At 47.1% G+C, this 23,870-nt stretch overlaps 2 protein-coding genes and 1 long non-coding RNA gene across 5 annotated transcripts; 1 reads left to right on the top strand and 2 right to left on the bottom strand.

Annotated features, from left to right (window-relative positions):
- Positions 1–388: 388 nt before the first annotated feature.
- On the bottom strand, positions 389–6,641 carry SSR2 (signal sequence receptor subunit 2). Its single transcript, XM_075607839.1, has 6 exons — positions 6,519–6,641; positions 5,512–5,666; positions 4,890–4,988; positions 3,997–4,105; positions 2,483–2,560; positions 389–1,160 (listed from the first exon to the last, which is right to left on the bottom strand). The coding sequence occupies exons 2-6, from the start codon at positions 5,664–5,666 to the stop codon at positions 1,050–1,052; spliced, it is 552 nt and encodes a 183-aa protein (XP_075463954.1). The 5' UTR covers positions 6,519–6,641; the 3' UTR covers positions 389–1,049.
- A 1,912-nt stretch (positions 6,642–8,553) lies between these two features.
- Positions 8,554–22,202, top strand: LOC142499052 (protein disulfide-isomerase A3-like). Of its 2 annotated transcripts, XM_075607838.1 has the most exons (14): positions 8,554–9,026; positions 10,962–11,040; positions 11,124–11,241; positions 11,768–11,875; positions 12,370–12,496; positions 13,115–13,228; positions 13,772–13,897; positions 15,856–16,038; positions 17,808–17,916; positions 18,025–18,153; positions 18,642–18,721; positions 18,973–19,030; positions 20,139–20,275; positions 21,090–22,202. In XM_075607838.1, the coding sequence occupies exons 1-13, from the start codon at positions 8,833–8,835 to the stop codon at positions 20,238–20,240; spliced, it is 1,527 nt and encodes a 508-aa protein (XP_075463953.1). In that variant the 5' UTR covers positions 8,554–8,832; the 3' UTR covers positions 20,241–20,275; positions 21,090–22,202. The 2 variants fall into 2 exon arrangements, 1 of the variants encoding a protein (XP_075463953.1); XR_012802610.1 differs by having other exon boundaries at positions 17,808–18,153; positions 18,642–19,030; positions 21,037–22,202.
- LOC142499053 (uncharacterized) lies at positions 19,726–23,814 on the bottom strand. Of its 2 annotated transcripts, XR_012802612.1 has the most exons (3): positions 23,650–23,794; positions 22,808–23,072; positions 19,726–20,234 (listed from the first exon to the last, which is right to left on the bottom strand). It is a non-coding gene; the product is annotated as an uncharacterized LOC142499053 (long non-coding RNA). The 2 variants fall into 2 exon arrangements; XR_012802611.1 differs by lacking the exon at positions 19,726–20,234 and having other exon boundaries at positions 22,769–23,072; positions 23,650–23,814.
- Between the last annotated feature and the right edge of the window lie 56 nt (positions 23,815–23,870).

Raw genomic sequence — 23,870 nt, 5'->3', positions numbered from 1 at the left:
CACCTAACCGCATCGTAGCCACAGTTACTCCCCATAACCAGTCCCCGCATCCTTGTGAAAGTCACACTAAGCAGCATGATCCATTCATACATCTATAACAGGAGTGGCCAACTCCAGTCCTCAAGCGACACCAACAGGTCTGGTTTTAAGGATATCAAGGATTTAAGGCTCAGTCAAAGACAGCCACCTGTGCTGAAGCTGGGACTGATTGAGCCACCTGTGCTGAAAGGATATCCATAAAACCACACCTGTTGATGGCCTTTGAGGACTGGAGTTCGCCACTCCTGGTCGATGCACTATACTGACTGTGTAACATCAACGGAACACCAACATGTTCCAGTCACTAAGATAACAACCCTAAGGGAACGCAAATAAAGCTGTGACGATAATTGGTTCCATTTTGATTTTATTAGAAAACCCGTCCCCTTTGTCCATGGCCTTGAATCTTCCGTGAGTTACAGGGTATCAAAATAAGAGCGGTGCACATACGCTAATCGGTGCCAACACAACCACAGCGATATACACTACATCAGAAACCACGTGGCACTGGTCCAGTGTGGACCAAGTAAGCCGGAGCATGGCGGCTACCCATGCTGCGGTCACATGAACACTGCGCACATGGGAGTCACACATGCCAACAGCCTAGTGCTCGTGGTAAGGAGATCGGTGACCCTGCTGACCCCAATGGTCTTCACCACAAATATTAGGCTGATGGAAGTTGAGAATACAAACCCCCCCCCCCCCACAAATTATTTAGTTGGTGGGGCTGCAAGTTAACCCTCCCTGTGCCAGAGCAGTGGTAAAAACAGGAAATCTAGCTTCTTCTGTTGCAGGTGTAAAACTGATACTCATCTTCTACCTGAGAAAATGTTACAGGGGGTGGTGGGCACGGGCTTCTAACGGGGGGACATTGGAAGGGATTAGGGATACGCTGGCCTGGTCCAGTTACAGCAGCGCGGGTTACGCTACGAGACATCTCCAATGTCCCAGTCACATGGATGTTTTCTATTGTCTCCTGAGTTTCTTGGCTAGTGGCTTCGGGATTTTCGTCAGTTCTTTTTGGTCTTGGGCGTGTCGTACTTTCTTTTGCTCGAGTACCACAGCAGCAGGGGGATTCCGATGGAGGGAAGAGTCATCACCCCAAAAGCTGCCCAGTCCAGCTGAGGAACAGAAAGGGAGAAAGGTTTAATGGGGAGGTCACTTTATCCTTCTGCTGTTAGAGGGGGGGGGGGGGAGGGGAGGGTCATGGATTGCCCAGAGAGGTTTCCATGTACACTGCATGTACCTGTTAGCCAGGTAAAACAGCTGCATATTCCTGTATTCGGGCACATAGTTATCCGCTTGAGGACATTTAGTAAGATCGTTTTAATTAAACATTTTATCAATCCAAGTGCGAGTTTTCTATTTAGCAGAAATACTACTGAAGTCGTTATGTTCTATTCAACATACATTAGTTTGTAAGATAAATCAATGATACCAAAAAATAAGAGATAAATCAAGGATCCAACAAATATTCTACAACAGGGGGCCCCAGCTCCAGTCCTTAAGGGCCACCGACGGGTCAGGTTTCAGGATATCCCTGCTTCAGCACGGGTGGCTCAGTCGAAGATGATTGAACCACCTGTGCTGAAGCAGGGATATCCTGACGGTAGCTCTTGAGAACTGGAGTTGGCCACCCCTGCCCTAGAATCAATGAAATTCAAGTCCCATTGGATTTTCGGGATGGGTGCAGAGCGTTGTGTAAACTGCTCAGCAAAACAGTTAGGTCCCAAGTTATGTAAACAGATGTTTAGAATGACTGTTACAGAAGTAAGTTAATCAACTGGTATTATACTAAAGCAGGGATGCGCAATCCTTTTCTTTCCTCCCGTCACGTTGCCATGGCAACGCGACCCCGCCGCGTCATTTGACGCCACGTTCCCATGGCGATGCGCCGCCAGAGCCAATGTAAGAAGTTACAGAGGCCTTCGCCGTTCCCCCGGCATTTAATTTAAATGCCTTAAGGAAGAGCGCGGGGCCTCTAAATGCCACGCCCCCCGCAGAGAATCTCGCGCCCCCCGGCACTAATGTACCAATATACAGTAACAATAGGGACTTTTTAAATTCAAGTTCATCTAAATGGATGATGTCATACCGACATTGATGTCATTAGTAATTTAATAATAAACGAGAAACTTTTTGATACTGTGATGCGACCTTTTAAAAAAAATCTTAAACTGTAGCTCTCAAAATAGGGATTTACAAAAAATTGTTATTTTTTCTGAAGTATGTTAATGGATAAAAAATATTTTAAATGGTGACCACTGTTTTAACCCTTGCAGTGCTGGAAGGCAGGCAAGCTGTAGGACAGAGTGACGCCGGCAGCGTGTACCAATTACTAAACCTCCCTGTCTATTCTGCTGATTCTATTTGTCCCGTGTAAGTTCTTCTGGAATGTACATGAGATCCCAGTCTTCCGAACCCATAATCACTTAGCACTTACAAAGTGAGGGGAGAACCGCCGGTCAAATTCACGCTGAGCCAAGATTCCTCCTTGTCCAGGGGCACTGCTGTATCCGACCTGCAAACATTAATGTAATACTAAAGTTATTTCATACAGCGTTTTTCTCCAAATGGGACTCAAAGCGCGTCACAACAGTACAGCGCGCGGTACGCAGCACATAGGAATGTTACAGTTCCTGCCCCGCAGAGCTTGCAATCTATGATTTTGGTCACCGAGGCACAGGGAGATAAAGTGACTTGCCCAAGGCCACACGGATCGGCACCAGGAATTGAACCAGGTTCCCCTGCTACACTCCATGTTATTGTTCAGCCTCCGTGCCTCACTAACCCAGTATATAGGGAGATCCATGCCCGGGGTATATACAACTAAGGGTGGGCTGTATGAAATGCACCAAACAAGATCATTTTACAGAACTATGACGGGATAGCTGAACGTGCAGAATTATTTAAAGAGGCACTACCGGGCCTAGTCGGGGCTATCAATATGGCGGCTTTAAATGTCCTGCATCCTGCGGGCCAATAGGAAGCCGTGACGGTAGTGGTAAATGTGACTGCTTTTAATAAAGATCAAGCCCGCCATTACGCGTGCGCCTGTGCGTGTATATTATGTAACCTGGATCCAGCACTTCAGGGGTTAACGTTGCGTTCAGCAGGGAATGTTGCAGTGTCTGGGACCTTTCCCTCTAACCATTTTCATGTAACTTTCTGCATGTTGCAGTTAAACCCACCAATCAGGGGCCTCAACTCTCTATTATTGTAACCTTGTTGTGGCAGGGGGTATAACAAGGTGGGGAGGGAGACCCCTAGCTAGCTCTAGTTCTATGTCTTTGGCTGGTGCAGATGTAGAGATCCAGTGCTGGTCCCTGGCCTGAAAACCAGTCCCAGTAGGCAGTGTGTGGGGAAAAGAACAGGGGAAATCTCTTTAGGGAAGTCCCGATGCCTAGTTCTATTGGGTAACCCCAGTTGGGACTGTGTGTTGTCTGTTTGTGCACAGTTGTGGATACCTTTTTTCCCCCCCAATAAATTACAGTTGATCAACTCTGTTGTTCTGCCTGGCGAATTGATCCCTGGTGTGATAGTCCTGGTCTCCCGTGACAGTGATATCATCCCTTGCGCCCTTCTATTGGCCCACGTGACGCAGGACATTTAAACCACACAGAGATACCGGCACTCCCTTTCATAGTCTCTCGGGAAGCAGATCCCCTGCTTCAAACTTATAAAAGAAAAGGGTCGCCACCAGTGCTCCTTTAAGAAGCTTTTTACAATTAAAGACACACAAGACCCTTTGAATGAGTCCACTAAATGGAGCGGCTTGTCACAGCCATACGTTAAGTACCCTAATTAATGCCATGTTAATGAAACCCTTTATGCTGCAAGGTGGTGTACAATGCGGCGCGGGCCCCTATGGCGGTGAAAGCTCTGCATGGACACGGAGATGTCTCCCCTCCCCCACCTCAGGTGATCGACGCGTTCTTAGCGGTAGGTATTACTCACCACCACCTGCCCTCCCTCCTGCGCCAGGTAAGTGATTGTGGCAGATGTGAAGTTGAAATAACCCGCCTTCAAAGGCCTCAGGACCACCGTGTGGGACACATTGCTGGCACTGAGGAGTGGGGAGTTAAGGGACCGGTAACGTGGCATCAGAAATATCCAGGCGGGATACCAGGAAACGGCAGAGGATCCGCACACCGCTGTGACACACACTTTGTTTTACACACAAACGCACAATGGCTCGTGTATCCAAGGCCGCGGCCAGGGTGGGATTGCGCGCGACCGTGCACGTGGCTGCTCGCTCGCCTCTAGCTAGAGTGATTTGTGCCCTCTAGGTGGACGCGGCCATGACGTCACCGTGCTGGTTCGCCCTCATTGGAGCGACCTGGCCGTCGCACGACAGCAACACATTTATTTGTTTTCTCGCGCATTGCGAGCACCGGCGCTCTGCATCACGCGATTTATGGCCGGCCTGAGGCACGGCATTTTGATCGCGCTCACCATGGACGCGGCCCAATACATAGAAAGTAATCTTTAATACCCCTGTGCACCCTGACAAAATATCAAATGTTTGTTCGTCTATTAGCGCTTCAGCCTTCAAGGGCCACCAGGGGGCCAGGTTTGCAGGATATCACTGCTTCAGCACAGGTGGCTCAGTCAACGATTTAGCTACTTGTGCTGAAGCAGGAATATCTTTAAAACCTGACCAGCTGGTGGTCCTTGAGGACAGGAGTTGGCCGCCCCTGTGCTAGGGTGTTGTGTGTTAAAATGTAGCACCGTTTACCAAGTCTGGGCCGCTGTGTGATGGATATTTCTATATAAAATCGCATTTCCTGCAAACGTTTACACCTTTGGATAAGTGCATTTACAAATCAGACTCGTCTGTAAAAGGATACGGTGCAATTCTGTCCCACTTCACGTTCAGCATGCCGGAGACAATGCCGAAATCCTCTGGGGGGAAAGAGTCGTCCGACAGCTCGACATCCAAAGCGGCGCTAGGGGGAGACAGCAATGAGAAGCTTTTATTTAAAAATACGGTGTAATATTCTGCTCCCTGACAGTTTTAACTAAGCAGCAGTGTATAGAAAGAGTCCCCCCATCTTCTCACGGATACATAGCGCAATACAGTGATACCGAAGGTTACAAAGACACCAGATATCCTGGGTCTGCAACGTATATTTACATTAAGTCCATTATAATGTAACTAACACTTACATTTGCAATCTGGTCTTATGCTGGGGTATACTGCCCCTGACTACAAGACCTTGACAACAGGTAAGGATTTCGGCATATCCCAGCATCAATAGAGGTGGTTCAATCAGTCCCTGCTTCAGCACAGGTGGCTCAATCTTTGACTGAGCCACCTGTGCTGAAGCAGGGATATCCTGAAAACCTGACCTGTTGGTAGCCCTTGACGACTGGAGTTGGCCAACCCTACCTTAACGCACTAATTAAAACACGTTCTGATGAACTCTTGTGTACGGTTGCATTGAAATGCGTCAGTGGAACCGTTCTTACCTGGAGCCCACGTTATAGATGTTGTACTGGAGCGTTAAATCTTTCCCTTCCACGGCATATCGGTTCAATAGCGACTTGGAGGCCAGTAGCCTAGCCCCCTCCTCACATCTGGCAACAGCCAGAAGGGCCAAAACTGCAACAAAGAATGTCTTCATCTGGAAGAGAAAGGATCTGGTATAAGATTACCCAGAGTCCTTCAGGCGTGGCAGCCACATCGGAGACATCTTTTATTTCGTGTTAAAATCAATCACAAACACGTGTAAATCAATATTATGTACAGCACATCACACACTGCCAGCACTACAGAAAGTTAAAGACGACTACTACACAAGTCTGGCATGTTTTGAAAAGAACATGCCAAATATTTTAATTTTTAATAAACTATTCTTTAATATTACAATGAAATCATAAATGTGTCTCACATGCAAGCTATACAATTTAGGTAGGAAAAAATATTGCAATAACCTAAATGAATGTGTCCCCCAGACTCCGATTTGTGTGATGTGTTACTATGTACTTGTCACTAGCTCAGGCGCCACGGGAAGAGGCCGTGTGTCATATACAGTATATATTCCATGGCAGCGTTACCTCTCCCTCTCTGTGTGTATAAAGCGCGCATCTGTCACCGATTCCCCCTCAGTTTCCACTTATACGGTCCCACCAATGATGGGGTCAGCCTCCCAAGAGGGACAGTTTCCCCCACCATTCCCCCAGTGCAAGGGGGTCTCTCCACCTCCAACTAAACAGATAGAAGCACAGTGCAAGGGGCACCCTCCACCCAGAGATGTAGACCCCCCCCCCCTCCCTCCTTATACACCACTAAAAAGGGGACCCCTCCCCAATGATCCCCTAAAGGGTGACAGCCCCACCTAAGGAAAAAAAAAATAGGTACAGCCCAGGTATCACTGCCCCCTCCACAGGCTTGGCCCGGGTATCACTGTCGTAACCTCCCCCCTCCCCCTGCGAGGCCTCTCTCCCTCCCGGGCCTGTCCCCGGGCCGCACTCACCTCGCACCGGCTCCCAGCTCCTCAATGCTCCACTCACACACCGACCCACAATCCCCCAAACCCCGCCACTTCCGGCAGCAAGGACACGTCAACAGCACAGCACACCGGAAAAAGTCGCGTTCTGGCGCAAGGCAACATGGGAGTTGTAGTCTTTTCACTGGCTGCAAGCCAGGTCATGCAATAAGTGACATATTGCATATATCCATAGGACGAATAATACATAGGACCCTAAATAAGTGCTCATAGTATTGAGGCCACCATGTAACAGCATAAAACAACAACATATATTGTGATATAAACAAAGGTTTTAGATTATGCTGTAATAAATAAATGTCATTTTTAAAATGATTTAAAATGCTGTTGCTTTGCAACAGGTTAAAACCCAGCTTGTATTTCTCATTCGATTCCCTAATTTGGGAAATATGTTATGTCCCCACTGCCCGCAATAATGTATTTATATAAAAATGTCATTGTAATTTGTAATTGTAATTGTTAAACTTGACAAATTCAGAATCCATCTGAATAAGGTACTGAAAATAAAGAAATGTCCAGTGAACCAGAATAACTAGAAATGTATTATCATAAGCATAATAATGGGACATGACATACGAGTAGATATTCTGTGTACAGTCTGATCAATTGTTATTGATTGATTTGCTACAGGGACACAATAAAATGTAATACTTTTGGTGTAACTCCCACTTCTATGATTTTGCTAACATTTTACAAAGTCAGACCTGGGTTCTCAAAGTCTTATCCAAATTTCATTTAAAAATTTCCATGAGTCGTGATTTTGGTGACACACACAAGCAAACACGCACACACTTTAATTCCTGTTATTTACACTGGAACATTTTCAAATCTATGATGTGCAATGTGCCTTTTATACGCAGAAAATCTTAGAGATACAAGTAGATATGCCTGGAGTATACATTTATAATGCATGCATATTTACATTTTTACAATACATTACAATACAGTGAATATAATAATACAGATGGGGAAAGTGCATCAACAAATGAATGTAATATTGAACCAAGGTGATGTGCCTTTAAGAGCAAATAACACTTAGGCCAAGTCCATAGAAGTACAGGCCGTGCTGAGCCGTGCGGACGCTCCGCGCTGAGCCCCTGCATCCTCAATGAGGATGCCTTGAGAGGGGGCTCACGCGAGCGTCCGCAGGCGTGCTGAGGCGCTGGAGTTTTCAGCCGAGCGCCAAGCTGTTTTTCAGCGCGCTGTCGGCTAAAAACATCCAATCAGCGCGGAGCTGCGTCAACATCACGGCGCCGTGACGTCAGCGCCGTGACGTCGACGTCAGTGCGTCGCGGGCGATTGGCCCAGCGACGTCACTGCCCCGCCTCCCTCAGTCTCCCCCCGCCTCCGATCGCGCCCGCTGGCTCGCCTGCATGGGCATGAAATCGCGCCGATTTCAGCAGGCGAGCCTCAGCGTCAGCGCGACTCGGAACTCCTCACCCCTCTATGGCCCGGGCCTTACAATGAAAATGATGTGAATTTAAAACAGCATAAGTAAAATTCCTAAAAACTAAAGTGATAAACCCAGTGGATAAGTTTAACCACAAATGGACAATAAACAATGTGACCTTTGGGAATAGTGCAGCTCCGATGAAAATACTCTTACATTTACACAAACACTCCCCGGTATATAGTGCCCTATATTCCCGTCTCTTTTCTACCTACGCCAGAAAGTATTTGCGCTCTGTATCCCGTGTTCGTATTAATGTAACATTAGAAGAAAGGAGTCCTCTGCGTCGAAGAGCTTACAATCTAATTGGCATGTGAGCAGACAGAAACAGGAGGAGGGCATTGGGGGGCATTGTATGGAGGTTACTGTATATAAAGAAAAGTGTCACTGAACAGATCGTTCCAGCTTCATGAAAAGGTGACATCATTATTATTTATTTACTGTGATGAGCAAAGCACGTTAGTGATGCAGGCTGGGGATACGCAGATATTTGGATCCCAGCACAGCATGGTGACAATCAAGCATTGTGCTCCAATGCTCCCGGGGGGGGGGGAGGAGGAGGAGAGAACACATGCTGGATTTTTTATTGTCCTTATTGCCCCCAGCTATTGTTAAAATGCCTCATTTCCCAGAGTATTGCTCAGGCGAACACAAAAAAAGAGAAGCCATGTGAAGGGAATAATAGGAAGGGGGTTGGGTCACGTCCGGAGCCTTCCAATAAGAACCACACTCCATGCCCACTATATACACAGGGTGCATCAGAGGGGTCTGCAGAAGTGCCAAAGCCCCTCGGATGCAGCCCACAGCCCCGGAATCCCCCCCAGGAGCAGGATGAAGGGGATCGTCGCTGAGAGGCACTGGCCCTGTTTTGCAGCTGCCCTGCTGCAGATCCACATGTGGCTGCGGAGCCCTTTGTCCCTATGCTCTGTGCCCCCTCGTGCTGTGATGCTGCTGCGCTCTGACAGTATGTTCCAGGCAGAGCTGCACAGCCAGAAGATGCTGCTGGTGCAATTCTTCACTCCCAGGTGAGGCGACACTTGGCATCGCAAAGCAGGGGACATTCTGGAAGGCGATTGGTTGGAGGAAATTTGGGGATTTAATGGGCGTGGAAGGGAGTGGATCCCATTGGATCATCGGGGGGGGGGGTAGAGAAAAGGGAGGTTTAAAAAGAAAGATTTTCCGGGAAAGCCAAAAAAATGGCATCCCTGGGACGAACAACCCATACAAAACCCTTTTTTACCTGCACTGTGTGCAATAGTTATACACAGTGGTGTTTTTGTAGGAGAAAAAGTGCCCGTAACCCTAACCAAATCAAAATAAATGTATATCTAAACTACAATAAACTATTAAGCTTGAAAGGAAGAAATATGATAGAAAAGCATGTATCCCTCTCTCCCAGTTAGTATTATTACATCCCAATACCTAATGATTTTATCATCGCTATATGGAGTTTCTAGTTGATCCCTATAAAAAGCGGCTGGAACTAAAGCAAAAAAAAGGCGCTATGGTTTTGGGGTCCTGATGAAGGTCTGTGCGGAGACCAACACTTCGGTCTTCCTTTATCAATAAAATGTGATTTATTTCATACAGCAACGTTCGGTGGGCATTGGCAGCTCTCGTGCTCAAAGAAAAGGTGACAGAATGGAGTTCCCCCACAAAAATGGCGCTGAGTATAGGTATCAAGGCAAAAAAAAAAGTCAACTTTGCTTGGAATAGGGGTACACCAAGTAAAAATAGCCAGGGATTCTGGGTAATGACATGCAAATGAGCACACATGCATGGGAAAAGCTGCGTTCCACAACATGATGTTTGTCAAATGTAAGGAGCTCATTAATTAGTTTGACACGGGTGGTTAATCAGGAAGGATAGATACATGTATCAATCAATAAAGTGATAGCTTTGGAGCGGTGTTAGGCCGTGAACAACCAACCTCAATCCTATGAAGCCGCCCATTGTGCGCGTGACTGCGCGAACGATGAGGCCCGACCGCGTTTTGGAAAGACAACATTTTCGGTCTTTTCAAGCAACAGCCGCGTCACATGAGTGGTTCAGCCAATGAGGGCGAACCAGCCGTGATGTCACGGCCACGCCTCCCCATCACCTGAACCACTATGTTTTAGCAATCGCTCGAGCCTGTCGCTCCCGTCACGCTATGAGCTCCGTCGCGCGCGCGATTACTGTAAACACGGACTTATATGCATGAGTTTAGCCTACGCTGTGATACCAGGGCAAGCAATGCACTGGGAAAGCCAGTCCCTCTAGTGGTCAGTCTGAAGCCGATGGGTGTGGTCTCCGGGGGAATGTGAAGGAGTACTTTACAGAAAAGGTGTGGATTCACGGAACAGCCTCCAGGCAGGGGTGGTTGAAGCTAATACAGTCCGGGAGTTTACAACTGCTTGGGATAGATACAAGAGTAACCTAAATATGAAAGAAATCTGAGGATCTAATAGGGCAGGGGGCTCAACTCCAGTCCTCGAGACTCCTCTCCCCCCCCCCAACAGGTCAGGTTTTACAGATATCCCAGCTTCAGCACAGGTTGCTCAACCAGTCCCTGCTTCAGCACAGGTGGCTCAATCAGCCCCTGCATCAGCACAGGTGGCTCAACCAGTCCCTACATCAGCACAGGTGGCTCAATCAGTCCCTGCTTCAGCACAGATGGCTCAATCAGTGGCTCAGTCAAAGACTGAGCCACTGATTGAGCCACCTGTGCTGATGCTGGAATGTCCTTAAAACTTGACCTGTTGGGTGCTTGAGACAGGAGTTGGCCGCCCCTGTAATAGGCTCGGAGGTTTCACAGCAGGTAAGAGAATAGTCAGTGTGTGTGGCTGTGTTCTGCCGTCAGTTTCTATGTGTATTGATGGTGAGCTTCACTTTTGATTTACTGCATGAAAGTGGGTGACTCGTAGCAAACGGGGTTCATTGTATTTCCCATTGAAAGACTGCCTTGCTCGTTGTTGCAGGTGCGGGCAGTGTATGCGGCTGGCCCCTGAGTTTGAAGAAGCCGCTATCAGACTGGCCGGCGTTGGCGTTCTGGTGAAGGTATTTGGCGGAGCGTTACCATGCGGGGCGGCTCACAGCTGCTGGTAGAGTCCGTCATTTCATGTTGTTACAATTGTACCTAGGTGGATTGCACGGCAACTGCAAAGATCTGCCGAACGTATAAGATCGCCACTTACCCCACCCTGAAGCTTTTCCGCAGAGGGGCAGAAGCCGGGACCTATCAAGGCTCTTTCACTGCAGGTAACTGCACAAGGACCAGGACCCGCCCAACCGCTGGATAGGAATCCTTTGATACATTGTATCTAGGGGTGCCAGGCGGCTTCTCCAGAAATACTGCACATTGGGGAAAGGTGCGACGCACTCGAGGCACACACATCTCTCACTGCTCCATGCTGTTTCCTCTTCTTGGCCCCACCCCCCGGCTCCTGACACCTCCTCCTGATTGGCTGCTGCTGGGTAATGCAGCCAATCAGGATGGAGAAAGCTGCCCTGCCCCTAGCAATAGCCCTGCTCTCTCCCTGCTCAGGGAAATCCCGCGGCCCCCCAAGCCGGTCAGGTCACTATGTCCAGAGAGGTAATACCGGACACATACACGTCCAGAGAGGTAATACCGGACACATACACGTACAGAGAGGTAATACCGGTATACACATACATGTCCAGTATTACCTCTAATTTTTTACTGGACAGAGTATCCAAATACAGGACAGTCCGGTTCAATACTGGACACCTGGCCACCCTATGTGTATCCATTTCTCTCTTGTAGCTTCTATTGTCCGGTACATAAGGAAACAGACAATGCCAAACTCCCAGGAGATTCGATCCTTGGAGCAACTGGAAAACTTCCTAAAGGACACAGATGCCAGCACTGTGGGTACGTGTTATTGGGCAGCACTACAACATCATGTGTATATGAATGGAGAACACTAGGTATTTCTAACTGTCTAAACAATATACAATACATAAAACGATACATATACAGGGAATAAAAAAACTATTAGCTCCCTCATTCAGGTCATGTACATAGGCCATTTCCCAACAAGCACAGGCACCGTTGGCTTCAAAGTCGAGGTCTGAATGTGCCACTCAGTGAGTGTCAGAGGAACCTGGATCAATTCCCGGTGTCGGCTCCTTGTGACCTTGGGCAAGTCACTTTACCTCCCTGAATATAGATTGTAAGCTCTGCGGGGCAGGGGCTGTGTCTTTAACATTCCTACGTGCTGCGTACCGCGCACTGTACTGTGATTGTGACGCGCTTTGTGTCCCATTGGGAGAAAAGCGCTATATGCAATAAAGTTATTATTAGTTCGTTAATTCCATGCACACCTGCGCATCACTCCTCACACAGAATATCTCATTTACTTACAGGGTTCTTTGCAGACAGGAGAAGTCCCAACTTGCACAAGTTCCTGAAGGCAGAGTCCGCTCTTGAAATCTACAGGTTTGCTTATACCTCGGTCCCAGAGCTCCTGCAGAGACAAGGCATAGACACCGAGTGAGTGGGCAGCAAGAACCCAGCGAGAACACCTGGGAAATACACCAGGGGACAACCAGCCTTTGGCTGCACTTTAGATATACAGAAAATATAGATTTTTCAGGAGGGGCAAGAAGTAAAAAAATCTCCATTTGCTGCACAAATCTGGAAGGGCTTTTGTTTTGTGTAATATATGAGTTGGGGTGTAATCCCCTTCTACACTTAAAACGCACAATTAACCCCTGGCAACACTAACATGTTGTATAATGAAAAGTTTAAATACTGGATGTTTTTTTTGCGGGCATTTAAGGCTGTTTTTCATTTATTTATAGTAAATCTATATGGGTGGCAATAAAGATGGTGGACTCAGATGGCAAGACCATTAGACGCTGCTGTATTAGACATACACGCCGCCTCGATGCTTAGATTACATGCAGCTGATAATGACAGAAGCAGGGAGTTGGTGACAGGGGCGCTCTTGTCCCATAGATACTCTGTTCTCTAATCTCCCTGAAATGCCACGTATGTGATGGGAGACAGGCGTTGGGGGCCGTTTGGTCTGCACCATGGAATCCATACGTTCATATCCAGGAGTTCAGTAACTCACGTAGTGATCTGATCCCTTCTGCCTTTGCTTAGAGGAATCGTCCTCTTCCGACCACCGCACCTGCACAACAAGTTTGAAGACGGCGCGGTGACGTTTAAGGGGCCCTTCTCAGTGGCACGAATTAAGAAGTTTATTCAGAAGAACATGTAAGGAACATGCCTAAGTACTTTATGTTCCTGTAAACCAGTCGTCCCCATGTCTCGGGTCACTTCCGTGTTATATAAATCTGCTGCATTGTCTTTGCTCCAGTTTTGCAGTTAGGCCGCGTGTATAGTGTCGTCGATGGCAACGGCGACACGACGGGTGACGTCACCCGTCGCCACCGGCGAAAGTTATATTTCGCCGGGGGGCGGCGGCGACGCGCGTTTCCGGCCATTTGATTGGTTCAAGGCCCGTCACGAGGCGACAGCCCTTGAAAAATCAAATTTTGCCGGCTACCAGTTTTCGCTCCGTCGCATTGTCGCCGTCGCGCTTACTATAAGCGCACGCGGCAGCAATGCATTTGCTTTCGGGCGACGTCGCATCTCCAGCACTATAAGCGCGGCCTTACTTAGATGTCTCCCTTTATATGTTGACATTGAAAACGTGGCTGATTTTTCTTGGTGTTAGCTCCCGGTGGCCATTTTTAGATCCCGCTAGTTCCACACACTTCCCAAAACGGATTCTGAGTTTCCTCTTTGACTTTCCAGCTCCGGCCTTTGCCCGGTTATGACTCTGGAAAATCGAGAGCAGCTCCGAGAGAAAGATCTGATGCTGGCTTTTTACAACGTGGATTATACCAAGAACCCCAGAGGGACCAGTTACTGGAGAAACAGGTACGCGGAGACACAGAAGTGCATTCCAGTGCCACAGCCGAGGCAGGCAGAGGAAACCCTCTATCACGTTTCTTGTTGCCACTGAAAAAAAATGGTGTCACAAAAAGGCGCAATAATGCAGTTCCCTCATAAAAGTAGCCTTGCGTTGCTGTCTTTGTATATAGTAGGGCTGGGCTACTCCAGTCCAGAAGGACCACTGACAGGTCAGGTTTTTAGGCTATCTCTGTTTCAGCACAGGTGGCTCAAAGCCACTGATTGAGCCATCTGTGCTGAAGCAAGGACTGATTGAGCCAAATGTGCTGAAGCAGGGATATTCTGAAAACCTGGCCTGTTGGTGGCCCTTCGGGTCTGGAGTGGCCCACCCCATGGCTAATGGACGTTGCACCATTAGTGTCCAATGTAAGAAACATTGCACCATTAGTGTCCAATGTAAGAAACATTGCACCATTAGTGACCAATGTAAGAAACATTGCACCATTAGTGTCCAATGTGAGAAACATTGCACCATTAGTGACCAATGTAAGAAACATTGCACCATTAGTGTCCAATGTAAGAAACATTGCACCATTAGTGTCCAATGTAAGAAACATTGCACCATTAGTGTCCAATGTAAGAAACATTGCACCATTAGTGTCCAATGTAAGAAACATTGCACCATTAGTGACCAATGTAAGAATCATTGCACCATTAGTGTCCAATGTGAGAAACATTGCACCATTAGTGTCCAATGTAAGAAACATTGCACCATTAGTGACCAATGTAAGAAACATTGCACCATTAGTGACCAATGTAAGAAACATTGCACCATTAGTGTCCAATGTGAGAAACATTGCACCATTAGTGATCAATGTAAGAAACATTGCACCATTAGTGATCAATGTAAGAAACATTGCACCATTAGTGTCCAAAGCACCATTAGGGCTGGATGATAGCAGATGCCGCAGAGCGGTAGCACGATCCGGTGACATCACCCTCACGCTGCCGCAGAGCGGCATCTTGATTTTACCAGGGAAACTGCAAAGCTAGGCGTGGCCGTGAGCGGTTCGCCTTCATTGGCTGCAACTGCTCACGTGACGCGGCGGCGCCAGGGAAGAACAAATCTGAGGATCGTGCCAGGAGACATCCGCCCTGCAGTGCCACGCGGCGCGCACGCCGCAACAAGTATAAGCGCTGCTATTGTTTTTTTAAATAATGTTTTTCAGGCGCGCGGCGCCGCTACACACAGCACCGCTACACACAGCGCCGCTACACACAGCGCCGCTACACACAGCGCCGCTACACACAGCGCCACACGCATTTTCCTGTATAATCATGGCCTTAGTGTCCAAAGCACCATTAGTGTCCAAAGCATGAACCATTGCACCATTAGTGTCCAAAGCACCATTAGTGTCCAAAGCACGAACCATTGCACCATTAGTGTCCAATGTAAGAAACCTTTCTTCCGGTTGGAAACATTTGGCACAAGTTTGTTGGCCAGGCTGGGTTTCACTAGAGGTTTCACTAGAGGTTTCACTAGAGGTGTGACTCCCCCCAAATCCGTTCCCCACCGCTAGGTTTAACCCAGTGGAAAAGGCCTCTTTTCCAGCACTAATCCCCACGTTTCTGTGTCACGCTGCGTTTAAACTGTTAGGAGAACAATAGGCTGAACTTTACAATGCCAAGGAAACTGTATTCAAAGTTATGCGGTCATCGTTTCCACGGGTTGAAGTGGTGACATATATAGGTGCCAAGTATCTTTCAGGGCCATTCATTTCCATTCTGTATACTGCTGTCTTCAGTGCTGTGTTAACTCTTAGGGGGTTATTCAGTCAAGTGATAGTGCCAATCAGGGCACTGTCGCAAAGAAACTCCCATTAAAGTCAGTGGGCGTTTCCATGCGATAGTGCCCTGATCGGCACTATTGCAGTTTAAGGGATAACCCCCTTAGCCGTAAAAAAAGAATACATTGTTATTATTAGAATAATGATGGTTGCCAAGAAGTTTCGGGGCGCGGGTGAGACGCTGTCCTACGCCATCGCAAACCGCCAGGAGTTTTGGTTTGAGCTGCCTGATTACGGGATGCAGAGCGGGTCCGGAGAGCTGCCAGACGTGGTGATAAGGACCACGGAGGGCCACAAATATGTGATGAGAGAGGCGTTCACGTGAGTATCAGATCATACACAGGGGCGTAGCACCCAAATAATCAAAGCAGCCCCGGCTTACATTGTCAGCAGTATATGGTACGGGTCTTTGTGTATCTTTGTATGTGTCTGAGTGTGCAAATACATGCAGATCATGGTATATATTAGTGTGTGTGTGTTATCAGTGTGTATCAGTGTGAGCATCACTGTGTGTATCAGTGTGAGCAATATTGTGTGTGTATCAGTGTGAGCATCACTGTGTGTGTGTATCAGTGTGAACATAATTGTGTGTGTATCAGTGTGAGCATCATTGCAAGTGTGTGTATGTGTCAGTGTGAGCATCATTGCGTGTGTGTGTATCAATGTGAGCATCATTGTGTGTATGTATCAGTGTGTGTGTATCAGTGTGAGCATAATTGCGTGTGTGTGTATGTGTGCATTAGTGTGAGTATCATTGTGTGTATGTATCAGTGTTAGCATCATTGTGTGTGTGTATCAGTGTGAGCATCATTGTGGGTGTGTGTTTCAGTGTGAGCATCATTGTGTGTGTATCAGTGTGAGCATCACTGTGTGTGTGTATCAGTGTGATCATCATTGTGTGTGTGTTTCAGTGCGAGCATCATTGTGTGTATCAGTGTGATCATCATTGTGTGTGTGTTTCAGTGTGAGCATCATTGTGTGTGAGCATCATTGTGTGAGCATCATTGTGTGTGTGAGTATCAGTGGGAGCATTGTGTGTGTGTGTGTGTATCCGTGAAAGCATCATTGTGTGTGTGTGTGTGTGTATCAGTGTGAGCATTGTGTGTGTGTGTGTATCCGTGTGAGCATCATTGTGTATGTGTATCAGTGTGCTAATTAATTTGTGCAGTGGTGTTTAAAAGCATCCAGTGCTGAGGTCAGCAGCTATATACTGCACCATCAACCACTTCTCTGCCAAAACTCGTTTAATGCTCACCAAACATTTGCCGTGTGATATCCCTAATAAAGCAGCAGTCAGAGGAATCACAATAAGGCAGTGGGAAATTGTGAGGTGTCACTAAAATAAGACATTCACCCTTGGAACACATCCCCTAAAATGCTGAGCTAGTGTCATCATTGCAGATATGGTTCATATTTATGAGGCTTGAACGGCGGAGTAATTCTCTGAGCCGCCCGTATAATACATACAGCTTTTATTAGGGACTTTTACCCGGCACTGGGAGACACCATACAGGCTATACAAGTTAATGAGCGGTAAGGTGTCTGTCTTGTGGCAGAAGGTTGTTTAGTAGACAGGGGCCTTAATCAATCAAATACATTTTTTTAAAAACTTTGTTTTAAAGCTGTACAATAGGGGTCCCAAACTCAGTCCACAACGGTCACCAACAGGCCAGGTTTGAAGAATATCCCTGCATCAGCACAGGTGGCTCAATCATCGTCTCAGTCTTCGACTGAGCCATCTGTGCTGAAGCAGGGATATCCTTCAGACCTGACCTGTTGGTGGCCCTTGAGGACTGGAGTTGGCCAATCGTTGACTGAGCAACTGATTGGACCACCTGTGCTGAAGCAGGTATATCCTTGAAACCTGACCTGTTGGTGGCCCTTGAGGACAGGAATTGGCGGCCTGCTCTGCAAAGAAAGTGGAGCTGTACATCTGGGAATAAACGAGTAGCCGCAGATAGAGTTTGTAAAACAGAAAGAAGCGGAGCCCCCCGTATCCTGCGCCCAAACGCCAGGGGGGGTCCAGATACCGTGCGTTGCTTTCCTGTAATTATCGGGGTCTGTATAAGCAGCAACTTGTGCCCACGCAGGAGAGACGGGACGGCGCTGGAGCGTTTCCTACAACAATATTTCAACGGGAAATTAAAGCGTTACTTCCGATCCCAGCCGGTGCCGGAGGAGAACGCCGGTCCAGTGCAGGCTAGTATATCTGTCCACCAGACGGGGGGCTGGACACGTCCCCTCCCTCCAGCCCACTGGTTTCCCCCATGAAACTGATAGCTGACTCTACGCCCCCCCCCCCCCCAGGTAATTGTGGCAGACAACTTTAACAACGTGGTCAACAACAGAGACAAGGATGTGATGATCAACTTCTTTGCTCCCTGGTGTGGTCTATGCAAGAGTCTGGAGCCCAAGTACAGAGAGCTGGCTGAAAAGGTACCAGCCAAGCCCTATGTTGTCTATGCATAAAGGGTTAACAAGTGCAGCAACAATCCTATTGTTTTCAAAACCCTTTTTGATGCTGTTTTTTTTGCCCCAGGATTGCACCTTTTTTGCCTTGAAACATAAACCCCTAAACCATAAATGATATGCATAAATTAGTTATTGACCCCGCTTATCGCCTTACCTTTTATCCTGTATTACCGAACCTTTCAGAACTCCATTGAGTCCTGTTCCTTTCTTGTTGTTCCCCTTTACGTCTCCTGGGAGGCTGCTCAGTGCATCTACTACCTGGTCACAAAAAATAGCTGTTCTCACTGAATCTTCCCCCCTGTCGAAAGTGACCCCGTGTCCTAGAGTTCTTACTCGAAAATAATGCTTCCTTATTTACACCTGCGTCTACTTAATAAATAAGGTATTTGCTCATTTCTCCTCTGGAACCCACTGCGATAGTGACACGTTGGTATTACGTGGCTGTTTTGCAGCTAATACACGACCCGCACGTGGTAATTGTACAAATGGACGCCACGGCGAACGACGTGCCTCCTCCGTATGATGTCACAGGGTAAGGGTTTATCATGGAACAAGGTTATGGAACGCAGGCCTTATATTCCTGCGCCCAAAGAGGTTCTGGGCAAGGTGGATGGAAATGTAAGCCAGTGAGTATATTATTACTTGATGACACATTCTTATTCATTGCTGGATATCTGTCATGCCACCATTTTGGGTGACTTTCATAACCCAAACAGGTGAGGCCTCTCGGTGAGTACGCTGGAAAGCTAACCGGGCCTCTTATTGCATTTTTATATTTGTTAGGTTCCCTACTATCTACTTTGTTCCAATGCAAAGCAAGCACGCTCCGAAGCTATATGAGGTAAGTAAGGGGGACACCGAGATATAATGCAATCATTCAATGGTAATTATCTGATCAGCATCTCCTTACCAATTGGGCCAGGGAACCAAGTATGCTGGCTATCTCAGCGAGTAAAGGCTCAATACTCCGCGAGTAAAGGCACAGCGAGTAAAGGCTCAATACTCAGCGAGTAAAGGCACAGCGAGTAAAGGCACAGCGAGTAAAGGCACAGCGAGCAAAGGCTCAGCGAGTAAAGGCTCAATACTCAGCGAGTAAAGGCACAGTGAGTAAAGGCACAGCGAGTAAAGGCTCAATACTCAGCGAGTAATGTCTCAGCGAGTAAAGGCTCAATACTCAGCGAGTAAAGGCACAGCGAGTAAAGGCACAGCGAGTAAAGGCACAGCGAGTAAAAGCACAGCGAGTACAGGCTCAGCGAGTAAAGGCTCAGTACTCAGTAAGTAAAGGCTCAGCGAGTAGAGGCTCAGTACTCAGTGAGTAAAGATTTGCGAGTAAAGGCTCAGTACTCAGTGAGTAAAGATTTGCGAGTAAAGGCTCAGTACTCAGTGAATAAAGGCTCGGCCAGTAAAGGCTCAGTACTCAGTGAGTAAAGGCTCAGTACTCAGTGAGTAAAGGCTCTGCACTCAGTGAGTAAAGGCTCGGCGAGTAAAGGCTCAGTGAGTAAAGACACTGACTCTGATAACAATGACACTGAGTGTGTAGCAGGGAACCTGGTTCAATTCCCGGTGTCGGCTCCTTGTGACCTTGGGCAAGTCACTTTATCTCCCTGTGCCTCAGGCACCAAAAACATTGATTGTAAGCTCTATGGGGCAGAGGCTGTGTCTGTAACATTCCTATGTGCTGCGTACCACGCGCTGTGCTGTAATTATGACGCGCTTTGAGTCCCATTGGGAGAAAAGCCCTATATGAAATAAAGTTATTATTATTATTATTAATTTTTTTATTGGCTATCTTGTCCTTCAACAAAATCAGTAGGAACTTCCCTCTCATTTCTCAGATGTTGAAATCAAAGGTATTTCCCGTTCTGTATTTATTATGCTACCACAAACACAGATGCGCAGTGTCAGAGAGTATCAAAGAGAACGTAGCAGGGTAACCCAATTCTTCGCAGGGAGACTGGCGGGTGAATGATTTGCTCAGCTACATTGAGAGGAAATCTTCGTACCAGCTGGTGCTAACAGCAGGAGAGAGGAGGAGAACAGAGGAGCTATAAGGGGGAAGAAACGAGACAAGAGAAACGAATGAAAGGTATTACATTATTATTATATATTATATATGATACTAATACCTTCTCCCTTTTCAAATACATTTTATTTGATAAATATGGTATAATTAATTTGCCCCACTTTTTCCTTGACACATTAGGAAATATACAACACCCTTAAGAGTAATTCACAAATGTCAAAATATCTTCTTCTTACAATAGAAGCCTGGCCGATAGGATGCAATAATGCGAGGTTTTTATATTATTATTTTTTTTCCGCTTTTGTTCATTTTGCATCATACAAAACAACTTTGGCTATTATTGGGAAACTGTAAAACGTTTAATACTGCAAATGTATTCAGTGCTGTGCAGTAAACTGTGCAGCAGAGCATGGGTTCCCGAAGAGCTTGCAATCTGATTGTGAGCTGTGCGTTACACTCCAGTGCAAATTTCTTCCGCAAGTTACACAAAGATCGTTTTACAAACATGATTACATGATGAAGGTGACATATTTTTCGCCTGCCAGCAGGGAAGCGCTGTTGTGTGTTGCAAGAAGATGATGACTCTCAATCCATGTTTTATGCTTCCAAGCATTATAACAATCTGCCATGCAGACAGGAGCAGCAGACACGTGCTGTCAATATTCCACCCCAGAGGTGGCTGTGTGAATGCTGCAGTTTCATTGTTACGTTTTGCAAGAGAAAGGCAGTAGTCTGACAAAAGTTATATGATGAGGGGTGGGAGGGAAATGGGGGGGAAGACAGGCAGAGAAGGTCTTTGTGCTAATGCTCTCGTCACTTCTCAGAACGTGGACCTCACACTGGATGTCTCTTTTTGTCCCTGGTTATTTCCACTCAGTGAACAAGAGTTGTACGTGGCAGGACACAAAGGGATTCTGGAGGGTGAATGGAGAGGAGGTTTCAGGCCCTGGACTGAGAGCAGCTCATATAAAGAAGACTCGTAGATCCATTCCCGAGCAGCGAGAGCCACCAATAACATGGACCTCCCAATACAGAAGGACAGATGTCACAAGAGCAAGGGAAGATGTTTTGGCTGCAAATACAGTGCTGGCAGCAGTGAACGCTCTCTGAACGGATGGTACCGGCATATGACGTTTCTTGTGGGTACAGAATAAGACAAATAACCATCACGCTGAGCATTACAGGCAAGAACATGCATCCACATAAGCGTATTATGCCTGACTGGCAAACTGCTTCCAGCTTCACAATCTAGAGCCAGCAACCAACCAACCGCCGGCTGAGTTCCAATCTCTTCTTCCGAGATTCATACATCGCAGCACTCATGTTTTGGCAGATACAGAAGTGTTATTCTTCAAAGTCACTTACAGACATATGGTATTTACATCAAGGTGACAAGCGTTCTCCTAGATTGTGTCCGTGTCCGGTGACACGTCTAACATTGTGCTAGACCAGTCTCTTATATACAAAATATCACATACACAAGCATGCTCTTTTCTAAGTGTATTTCCTCACAAGGACTTAAGCTCTTTTTTTTCACCTCGCATATAAAGAATGCAACCTCCTACTCCTAGGAACTTCTCCGTCAGAGAGCTAGCCTCAAGAGCTGACACATAATCTTGTGAAACATACACTGTGTGTAGGAGGGCAGGCGGGGGAAGACTAGGATAGGATTTCTTACAAAAGGGATGAAGAAGATAGCATTAAAAAGGTTGTTGGCTCTGTAGCCACAGGGTTAATGAAGATGACTAATGCAGAAAGATTAAATTTAGGAAGAGAGAAAGCGAAGCCTGCCTGATTGTGCTCATCCGTATACCTATTGACAGTGGAGCAGACACTCTAAGATGTGGATGATGTCTAAACACCCAGAACATGTTAGAAGTCTTTGCGCCTTGTACAGCGGCAGACGGAATTAGCAGCGACTCTCCGTTTAATTGTACAACACACATTTCTTGCCCTTTTTTTACCAAACCTCTTTTCACTCTCGCAGTCCAGTATGTTTTTTTTTATATATATAAATAAACGTTTGCGTTTTTTATTTCCGGTAGCACATTTTATTTACGGCAGGTAGAGCCTGGCTTGCATTAGGCTACGGCAGCAGTGAGCACGTCGCGCGGGCGACAGAGCGCCTGGCGGCACTTGTGCCCTTCAACCAAGCTATATGAAGGACTTCGGATCACTCGCGACGGGAAGGGCGTTGCGCTGGTTCACCCTCATTGGCTGAACTGCCACCGTGACGTAGCCATCGCTTTGCCGCCATGCCAAAAGGCAATTTTCTTGTCTTTGGGAAAAGTGGTCGCGCCATCACGCTTTGTGCTAGCGCGCACACGCACTGACTGGGGCCTGTCCCACAGAGGGCCGTATCAGGTTCGTGCCGCGCACAACATCGCACGCGCAGTGGGGACGAGGCCTTAGGCAGAGGAGGTGTCATTGTTCAGGCTCTTTAAGAGCTGATGGGTCTGGATTAGAACCAGGACAGGATGTCTGGAACTACACATTCTAATTCTGTCCACTGACCACACGTACACTATCAGTATACTCTTCTTAATTAGTCAAATATTACTATTATGATCTTTAATTTGTATAATGCCAACATACTCCACAGCACAGTACAATGTTGGAGGGAAGACTCCCACTGATTCCCTGCCAGTCTCACTGATTTGGTGACAGTCTCATCGCATCGGCGGTCACAACCGGCTTCAGTGGAGTCTCACTTTTTTTTTTTTTGACCCGGACCCCCTGAAATCTCATTGAACATGGTCCAGGGAGGTTATCTCTGCCAATGTCATAGATAGCAATGAATCTCAATGCACCGCAGCCTTCCAATGCAATAAATGACATCACAAGTTCAAAATGGCAGCATCTAAAAGACAAAATAAAAAGAGCCCACTTATATTTTAGTTTTCTTTCTGTATAACTGCAGTGAAACATTAACATCTATTTTTAGAAGTGTTTAGCTCACCCTTACAGTCATATTAACATATCACAGAGGCTGACGGATTGTGGGAGGGGAGAAAATGCATTACATTTGCACCATTCCATTGCCACAAAATCACATTACAGGAAAAAAGAGTAGGTTGGGTGATACCTTTCATTGGCCCAACAAGAAGGTCCGCATACTCATTATCACCATATGGTAATACATGGGGTAGGGTCCACTTATTAGTATGGAAGTTGTATTTTTTATTGTATTATTGTTAGAAGTTAATGCTGCTCCCCTCACTTCTCACCATAGGGGCAGTAAGTCAGTGAGACAAGGACCAATTGCTCACATGCAGCTGGTTTGGCCAAATTTAGCCATCCACAGCCATGGCCCATTAGGTCTCCCAAAAACTACAACTCCCAGCATGCAACAGCAAGAACGGCAACTCCCAATATTCATAAGGAGGTATATGTAGGGCCGCTGAGGTGACAGGAATTTGGTGCATATCACTACATACCGACAGCGCTAGGAATACCTGACATCTACTCGTTACAACGTATCCGAAGTAATATTTAGTTGGATAAACTACAACTCACAGCAGCCCTTGCGCCTGTCAGGCCTCTAGCGCCTGCGCAGTGCACCAACGGTCCGCACGCGGGTTCCAACGGATGTTGCGTGATCAACCAACCTTGCTGACGCTGGCCCCGCCCCCCGTAGTGTCTCCCTGCGTACGATAGG

This window comes from Ascaphus truei, chromosome 7 (genome assembly GCF_040206685.1).
Source record: "Ascaphus truei isolate aAscTru1 chromosome 7, aAscTru1.hap1, whole genome shotgun sequence".
Lineage (NCBI taxonomy): Eukaryota > Metazoa > Chordata > Amphibia > Anura > Ascaphidae > Ascaphus > Ascaphus truei.
This window is presented reverse-complemented; position numbering and strand designations above follow the sequence as displayed.

What these genes read in the sequence shown, in the direction of transcription:
- LOC142499052 (XM_075607838.1), top strand. Translation starts at nt 8,833, where the DNA reads ATGAAGGGGATCGTCGCTGAGAGGCACTGGCCCTGTTTTGCAGCTGCC. An exon ending in GCGTTGGCGTTCTGGTGAAG is followed by an intron (nt 11,041 to 11,123) that starts GTATTTGGCGGA and finishes AATTGTACCTAG; the next exon opens with GTGGATTGCACGGCAACTGC. An exon ending in AAGTTTATTCAGAAGAACAT is followed by an intron (nt 13,229 to 13,771) that starts GTAAGGAACATG and finishes TTGACTTTCCAG; the next exon opens with CTCCGGCCTTTGCCCGGTTA.
- SSR2 (XM_075607839.1), bottom strand. Translation starts at nt 5,666, where the DNA reads ATGAAGACATTCTTTGTTGCAGTTTTGGCCCTTCTGGCTGTTGCCAGA. An exon ending in AAGTGGGACAGAATTGCACC is followed by an intron (nt 4,106 to 4,889) that starts GTATCCTTTTAC and finishes CCCACTCCTCAG; the next exon opens with TGCCAGCAATGTGTCCCACA. An exon ending in AGGAGGGAGGGCAGGTGGTG is followed by an intron (nt 2,561 to 3,996) that starts GTGAGTAATACC and finishes TAATGTTTGCAG; the next exon opens with GTCGGATACAGCAGTGCCCC.